At 44.4% G+C, this 9,009-nt stretch overlaps 1 protein-coding gene across 1 annotated transcript; it reads left to right on the forward strand.

Annotated features, from left to right (window-relative positions):
• Positions 1-231: 231 nt before the first annotated feature.
• On the forward strand, positions 232-2,000 carry T265_08948 (hypothetical protein; the record flags this gene model as incomplete). Its single annotated transcript, XM_009174891.1, has 3 exons — positions 232-273; positions 1,602-1,805; positions 1,827-2,000. The coding sequence occupies 3 exons, from the start codon at positions 232-234 to the stop codon at positions 1,998-2,000; spliced, it is 420 nt and encodes a 139-aa protein (XP_009173155.1).
• Between the last annotated feature and the right edge of the window lie 7,009 nt (positions 2,001-9,009).

Genomic DNA, 9,009 nt, shown 5'->3' on the forward strand with positions numbered 1-9,009 from the left:
TATAAAGCGGAAATTCGGATGAATTACCACCACATTCAAGTGGAGCACAAGACACGAATCACGTCAATGGAATTTTGAGTGTAATTGTGCCTCGGTGGGTTCAAGGACCATCGAAATTAATGAAACAAGGAATGAAACACCTAACTTTAGCAGTTAGGCCCTTGGTTGGAGGACTAGAGTACTCGGCTGGTGACCCTGGAGGAGACGCGGGAAGTCGAGTCATGTGACAAGATGCCGGATGACTTGCCTCCTCCAGCAGTGCTATCACCTCCGGTAAATATGACTACCTAACCAAACTATGGTATTAGCCCGTTCACAGCTCGAATTCACATCCGACCAAAAATATTGGTGGTTCACTGGTGACGCGGATTTACACAGACAGTTGCCTCTTGCAGATGTTGCATGAACTAGGATCTACTGTCGAAATCTACTCGACAAAATCCAGGGTTTGACTGTTATGACATTCAATCGTAAAAGTTGTTTGGTTGCTTTTACAGTCTGTTTAAAGATGTTCCGATTGCCTTTCACGCACCTTGAACATCTCATTTGCGGCAACTCGATGCAAGTGAACTAGAATTCGAACCCTGGTTTGCCTTCCTTGGAAGTGGGCAGTATTCTAATTCCCTCTGTCCCACGTACTGTATATGGTACCAGAGAAACTTCAGAAAAATACGGTGCCCTTAACAGTATTTCGTGCTAAACGGTTCAGGAGATCTGAATGAAGTTCGAAGTGCACTCTGTACACTTTTCAGAATACCACACCACCTGGTGTTCAAGTGGGGACCACATTGAATGGTTTTCGAACACGGCGACTAATCAGTTTCGCATGTAGCTAAATCGATGTGGGCTTGTTTTCGGATTTTGACTCACTACTGAAAAAGATGTAATTTTCGTGGCATTATCCCGATTCGCGGAACAATAGATTGCTCCTTTCGCCTAAGTTTGCTTCACAAAAACGGAAGTTTTCTTCCGCGCATCGCGTACAAACTAAGCTGGGAGACGCCGGAACGAGTATGAGTAGCTGCTGAGGAATTGATCAGCCGACCAATAAGAACCGAGGGTTTTCTCCCTTTTGATGTTGTTGTGATTTGGGAAACAGTGTGCTTACTACTGAATTCGATCATTGAAAGCCAACCGATTTGTTCTAAAAATTTTCTACAACTGAACAAATAACAAACGCACTGCTTACCTGAAGATGAGCACCTGCGTGTGTTCGGCTTACACACTTGCAGTTTAATTTGTTTTGCCGAATTCACATCTTCGGCGACTCACAACAATTTGCCGATCATCACGAGAAAAACAGGAAGTGAACGGAGTGATGGGATGGCCACCGAGGTTGTTCATTGTAGCTCTGGGTAATTTTCTTGTTTCTTTTTCCAAATCAATCAATAGAAAAAAACCACAAGTTAAGCTGACTGAACTGATTTGCTTGAGTTGTTTCTTATCTTCCTACCTCTTCCTCTCTCTCTCTCTCTCTCCGGTCTATTGATTTTTCCCCTGCTTACCTTGAGAAGAATCAGTGAGGCGGAATTAACACTAACAGAGAAACCACAAGGCCACAAGATTAATTATTGCATGTTCACTAAATCAGTTTGTTTCAGAGGTTTTCAATCTTCTCCGGAAGTTTCTGCTTTGTTTGTTTGGAAAATGGGAGTGATCGTTCACACCAGGTTTTTTCAGAAATTTTCGAATGTGTGGGCCTAAGAGGAAGGATTTGGTACTATCAACCTAGTTGTTCAAATCTGGATGTCGCGATCTGTCTCCCGCACCAGAAGACTCGTAATACTAAATCAAATTTACCCTTGGTAAGATAAACTCATTTGCAGATCACTTTGGTGTTAGGCAGAGTCTCAGTTAGAAAAAATGGCGAGATAGCTCAGTGGTTAGAGCGCGAATCTACTGATCGAAAGGTCCGTGGTTCGAACCGGACCTCTGCATCTCGACTTCCTCTGTCTAGGCTTGGACAACCTGACAGTATCTCAGCCCACGTTCTTTCTTAGGGTGACATGGTAGCTAGGCCCCGAAAGGGTGCTACAGCTGAACGATTGCAAAAAGGTGGCCTCATAGTGAAAAAAACAGCTTGGATACAGCTGTCTCCTGTTCCCACAAACTTAAAGTTTCATTTCGCCGTGCTTCGCCAACTGCGTGCATTTGGGCTTAAATGGGACAAGAGGTTGACAGAAACGACCTAAAGACAAATAGTTTTCGGCAGCCGAATAAACAGTGCCACGGAAATTCCTTTTTTATACTTGATCAGCTGATCACAGATCTTCTCTGTTGACAGTGGATGCGCACATTTTATTGCAAATTTCATGGCGCACTTTCACCATTTGCACCGAAATCTGGTGATTTTTCCAACGACACTAGTAAAAAGATGCCCGTACTCTGATGTTGACCGCATTTCGCGTCAGCCACGACACAGTACACGATCTTTCAAATGGAAAATTGCCCTCCAAGAGAATCCATCTCCCTGTCTTAGGTCTGCTCCCTTTCGCTGCTAATTTTGGATGGTTAGTGACGTAGGCGCATCCTCAACATACCCCTTCTTCATGAAAAGGTGAAGGGTTTAACGCGGCGCTCAGCTTAACCCCAGCAAATTTGAGTGAACCAGTGACACCCACGCGGATGGATAGGGTCGTTAGCGAAAGCTTGGACGGTCAAAAATCACAAAGCACTCGGTTGTTTCGTCAATTGATATCGGGGTGACGGGTACACACATGTTCATGTCACCTGACACTGATTCAACCGATGGTTTGCAAGATTACAGACAGAATAATCCTCAAAGCCGAAAATCCACAAGGAAAGAGTTCTTGATGGTCTCTTTTGAAATGGCTTCTTGCTGGAGAGTTTTACCTTAGCCTGTGGCTGGACACCGCTTTGACCTCACCATCAGGAGAGCAACCGCCTCTTGAGGGTGGTTCCTTTCGGGTGACCGTACTGATTTGAGTGTCACTTCAGACTAAAAAGGTTCTGAAAGAAGTTTGCACTTGGCGGTCATTTTTAGATATGGAAACTCCATCTGAAACGCATGTAGTAACAAATTACTTTGGAATGATATCATCATTATCGACAGCACGACATCAGTGTTCAACAATCACTGCCGTACAGCCATGACTTATTTGAAAGCCTTATTGTAAAGAAAAGGATAAAGGTGGATGGGGGAGGGACTTAGTGCTAGTTTAACACAATCATTCCGAGGTGGCTACACCTCCAGACACTCACCCGGGCGATCTGGATAGAAACTGACAACAAGATCGGCACCGACATCGGTTGGCAGCCATATCTTGCAGCGTCTCCAACCAGGCGCAGTGATATCAACATTTACAGTAAGAATCAGTCGGAGAACTCTAGGCACTCCACTGCTGAATGTTCTTGACACGTCGATCTGTCGTCGAACAACGGTAAGCTAGTCCTCTGAAGGTTAGTGCAACTTCACCAAGTGTCAAGCATCCTTAGAACGCACAGAACTTTCGATACGAAGTAAAGATCTTTATGAGGTACATTCAAAAAGCGAAATACTATGTTTACAGTCTAGAGGTAAGTCACAAAAAATGGATACTACACTTTGTGTTTGGCAATCTAAGGTATCTGCTGCTGACCCGTTCAAGTGCCTAGTGCCGGAGAAATAGACTCACAGAAGGGAACACAACAGCTATACTCCGAACAAGCGAGTGCGAGAGCGTGAGTGCGTGCGAGTACGAACGTACAACGGTCTCAAGCTATTTATTGGAGGGACACTGTCTGACCTTGACCAACGTTGACTTGCGCTGTCTGGGTTTGATACAAGGCTGTGACGCGCTGCATTTTGAGGGGGGCGTTGTCTGTCTGGTCAACATCTAGCGGAGCTGAGAGTCTCGGTAGATTTCGGGCATTCGGTTGTTGCTTTCAGGAAGCTGACCTTCCTAATAAAACCGATATTTGGTTCCCAAGATTGTCAGCGGAGTGTAAAGAAATCGTTGGAAACTTCGGAAGATCAAAGTCGATGGAGTTGGTCACCCAACTTTTTCAGAACGGCTGAAATAGTTTGCGTCATTGCAAATAAATCATGCGAAAATCAGAGTTAATGTTTTAGCAGTCCTTTCTAATTTCATCAGATCCCCAAGCATGATGTGAATGCACGCAGAGATAGGAGGGGGGACTCTCTGCGCCGCGTAATTTTTGTTGCGGATACTGCGGCCAAAGTGCATCTATTTTACCCGTGTTTTGGAGTGGAGGGACTTACGGACAGTCTGTTAGTCCTTTGTTCCAATAAGTCGACGTTTTGTGTAATAGATAATGTAATGTTTAGATTTTAACCGAAGCGCTCCATTAGAAACGTGCGAGGACAGGTGTATTTTTGAGGCATGCTTCTAACCCTACAGAACTCACAATCTGAGTCTTCATGAAACCCCATTTCCGGCTTTTTTGTTCGTCACAGAAACAATGGATGCTTGAGGGTCCATAGCATCGGTGTTCCACAATTACTTATATTGATTATGCCGCGTTGTGCAGTGGGTGAATAGACAACTTCGCCTAGTCTTTCAAGATATTCCGTTGATGAGTAGATTGTATGGATCTTTTCCAGATTGACCCCGCCAAAACTTAATCCCCGCCACCCAAAAAGGATTAGAAAAAAGAGGATGTGAAATTTATACTTTAAGTTTTCATAGAAGAGGGTAAAATTGGGACGTGTTATTAATAATTTGCATGAGAAGGTCCGTTTTTCGGTACCTTTGCCTCAAAACGAACTCACACAAGTAGCTGTCCACGAAAGATCGGTGTGTACCGCGTTGGCGTTTATTCTACATCTTGTAGAAGTGCCAAAGGGATTCGAGGGCGAGATATTAGCGTTTCATCAATCTCGACGCGTAGACCTGGGCCACCGATAACTGTTGGAGTCTGCAAAAGCCACCACGTGCGAACTTCGCGAAGAAAGTTCTTCCAATCAGCAGCGGCTATGTGGCTAATAGATAATTCCTCTGAGCAGAATTTGATTTTTGCCACATTTTTGGACCAGCAATAAATGAATAGAATTATTGTCCTAAACTCCATCCTGGACCACTCCAGCCAAGTTCCATTTCGAAGACCGATCTCTTGCCGACACTGTCGGGCATTGCATCTCCACCTGTCAGAAACAGTTGAAAGTGTCATTTGGTGGCCGTTGTTTCATAGACATTGCTGATGGATCACTCCGTGGCTTCACAAAATGCGTATTGCCGTCTCCTTGCCATGAACGAGGGTTGAAAGCGTCGGAAAGTCCATTTAAGGTTTTGCGTCCGAACGGATAGTATTTTTGCACAAAATGGGCCTAGATGCGGATAAGGGATTGTTTTTATCGAAAAGAGATGAAGGTTGTGTGCGTATATTAAACTGGAGCTGGCAAAACGTAGCGGGACTTAACTTTTCGCACAAGCACTTTTTGCATTAGTGGTGGGGCTTTTCTGGAAGAGACCGTGCTGCTTCCACGGTCTGCAATCAGCCACCGTTCCCACACAACTGGCCTGCAGTTCACTTCGTGAATTCCCCAGGACACTGGAGCTGTCTTGAGGAACACAGAGGTCCTCAGGTCCACTAATTTGACAAATCGGCTGGCTAAACTGTATTGCTGAGGATTATTGCAGGCTAAACTAAAGAAAACTGCTCCGGCTCCAGGAATTCGCTGATGGACCAAAGAATCACCCAAAAAGAATACAATAACTTTATTGCGAACATGATTTTAGGGAGCATCGCGGTATTTAAAACGCGTTTTGGCCTTGAAGAAACGCTGTCCGCTGGACGGTGAATGATTGGTTGGGATCACTCCTAGCACACGCTTAAGCACTCGAGCATAGCCAATCGTCGCTGGTCGGCTGATTGCCCCACCAAGCACCAGGTTTCCTCTAACTTTATCTTCTATTCACCATCCGAAAAAAGTATTTTGGTGACTACATCTGGAGTTTACTTCACTCTGAATTTCGCCACCCAAGTGCCTCACAAAATCTCACAGCCAACTGACAATTTCTAGAACGGAATGTATAAAGTCTACGAGCGCACAACTTTCAAGGAACATTCACGTTTAAATTTGGAAAGACAGAGTTGCTTTAGGCGCAAAGTCTCGGAATAAAAGCGACTTCGACCCAGCCCTAAAGAGCAGTGGGAGTAAAAAAAGTCCCCCGTTATAAACTTTTCCCCAGCGGGATTAGCAATCAGTCTATGGAAGCAGTTTCTCCGTTTAGAATTAGTCTCGTCAAAAGCCGAGAGAAGGCAATTCCTAAACAGTCAACATTTCGAACTGTGAGCGGATCTGAGCTCCAGACTTCGGATATGCCAGACGAGCGCCTTTGTACTAACTCTGGAACATACACTGGATGCAAACTAGTGATTCGATGAATGAATACTTCATGCGTAAATCTGTTGATTTTTATGGGTTTAGCTCTTGTAGAGCAGTTTTTGATCAGACTCAGAAGCAAAGACATACTGCAACGGTAAGGTACAGTTGTCCGGTTGTGAGAGCCGGTGACCTTGAACAAACATCTATTCCAACTCATGGAAGACCTTCGCAGCCAAACCCGACAAATGTCCTTCAAAAACAGTCTGTTTAGCGTAACCTTTAAACTTTACAGTGGAACAATCACCAGTAGACAAAGCATCCGGTAGCACAAATTCATCTGTTTGCCCGATCGATCGCTTTTCACATACGACAGACCGAAATCCCATCGACGTTTTGTTTTAAAAATGTCACCTTGCAACATAGGAACACAAAACATGTCTCAGATGTTATCTTTCTCCCCGCCCCACTTACAAATCACGTGGGATATTTATCCACTGAACAAATGTCTATCATATCGATGTTCGCCTCACATCGAACGTTCCGCTCGGTAGTTCCACTGACAGATGAAAGGAACAGTTGTCACCTCGGTTGCTTTCCATGAACCAGCCAAGCATTCGGTTATTTTCAGACCAGTTGGTTGCTTTTGTGTTTCTGTTCACTTCTTGAGGAAATACCGGCAGACGGCACATATGCCCGATAGTAGTGTAAGTGAAGTTGACGCATATCAAACATTTGGGTCGAGCCATCATTCCTCAGGCTGTCTAAATACCAAAACCGGGAACGACCAGCTGAGTCAAAATGGGTTTAACCTGAATCAGAAAGCCTGAAAACGTTTGAGATTCTAGAGTGAAATTCCCAAATGGGTGCAATAGTTTGTACCTGAAAAGCAGCATGGGGGATGCCTGAATTAACGGCTGTAAATTTGAATCGTTGCGACGAATCAATGTTTGAGAATACCCGAATGAGATTTCATCATGTGAGTGAAACTCCCCATACAATTCACATCACGTGATCACGAGATGACTGACTCCTCGGGTGAGGAAATTTCAGGCGAAAGCTTTTTTTTTATTTTCTTCCTACTGAACTACTCATAGTTTGTTGCTGGTATGGACTAAAAGCCAATAGATACAACCAGGTTTCTACTCAGCCATCATAGGTTGTCGTCTATGAAGGAAAGATCGTTCTCCGGTAGACACAATTCGAACAATTTGATCACAGGATATTCACTCCAAATTCACAATCAAGTGGAAAACTATCCGTTTTTTTCAATTGACCCATTAGGACAGAGAGGGTACAATTCAAAATATCTACGAAAGCCTGTTTTGTTTAAAACAGCTTTCCAGCTTAGATTGCCTCTCCTTACAAGGCGAAATCGCCATTGAAATCCATCCACAACAGGAGCTGGATAGCTCAGAAGGAATGATACTTCACAGGACAAACGAACCTTTCAACTCAGGGGTTGTCACAAAGACAGTCAACAACTCAGGGGTTGTCACAAGAAGAGACAGTCAAACAATGTGACCAAGTGATGTGAATTTCTTCTGTCCACTGAGAGCCGAGACTTTATTCTGCCTAAATCTGAGCTGGTCGCACTTTCGACCAGCCGCTGGTGGCCGAACTCTCGAGTATTCAACCTGCTAGTCGGTGGGTTACGAGTTCGAACCCTCTTGAAGGCTGGTGTTGATACTTACAAATAAGAGTGTCAATCCACTCTATGCTTATTACCCATTATTTCGGGCCAATAACGGTTAGTTGCCAGCCAAACTGATGAACACGTACACACCTACGCCGCATAGTGATTCTGCGGCGTGAGTGTGGCCCTCGTTGAGCCACGCTTAGGAAATTTGAACGTCGAACTTTTTGTATTCCCTGTTTTTGTCCGTTTCTCAGTACACCATTTCAGCTAGTCTGCCAGCGGGGTTTGTATGGGCGTACAGGAGAACCCATAAAAACAAAGTGAGCATCAAGGTTTACCTTAGCATCAATACTGGCATCTTTGTCAGAGATCAGGGGTTGTCAACAGCTCAGGTAAAACCCCATATTGGTCAGTGTGATAAAACTGGGTTCGATATAGGGCCTCTCTTGATGTTCCGTTGTGAGTAAATTGCATCACAACATTCCAACATTTTAGTTGAATGCGACCACTACAATTTGTTGTCTGTAAGGAGCTTTTGAAATTTAAACCGGGGTTGTATCCTGCATATCAGCACTGTGCTATGGATTTATCCCTGTTGGGAATAACCAGCAATACGTTCCTCGCGAATTCCCAAGGGGTTCGAACCCACGACCTTTGGTTATGTGGTCAACCGAGAGCGGATAATGAACACGGATTGCAGATTCCTTTCAATCCCGTTCACTTGGTTATAGTCCTTGATCCAGGATAAGTTAGACAGCATTAGTCCGGCGGACAGTGTTTCTGTCAGCATTGTACATTCAGTCCTTGTTTTGAAACCTTTGGTAAGAGGTGAATGTGGACTTGTGTGAAATTCTGTTCTCCTCACATGCGTCTGCGGCTTGAGACGCGGTGCTGTTTCCTTTTTTGAACGGAAGGTGTGTCGCCTCCTGTCTTTCTAAAATGTTCGCAGATGGGAGGTCCCTATGGTGAAGGACAACTACAATTAGATCAGGGCGATCGTTTCCAAGAATCGGATTGCTTTTCATATCTTATCAACTTATCAAGTTCCTTTTTGTTTCTCTTTTCACCGAACAGGTTGTACCCT

This window comes from Opisthorchis viverrini (genome assembly GCF_000715545.1).
Source record: "Opisthorchis viverrini unplaced genomic scaffold opera_v5_248, whole genome shotgun sequence".
Taxonomy (NCBI): Eukaryota; Metazoa; Platyhelminthes; class Trematoda; order Opisthorchiida; family Opisthorchiidae; genus Opisthorchis; species Opisthorchis viverrini.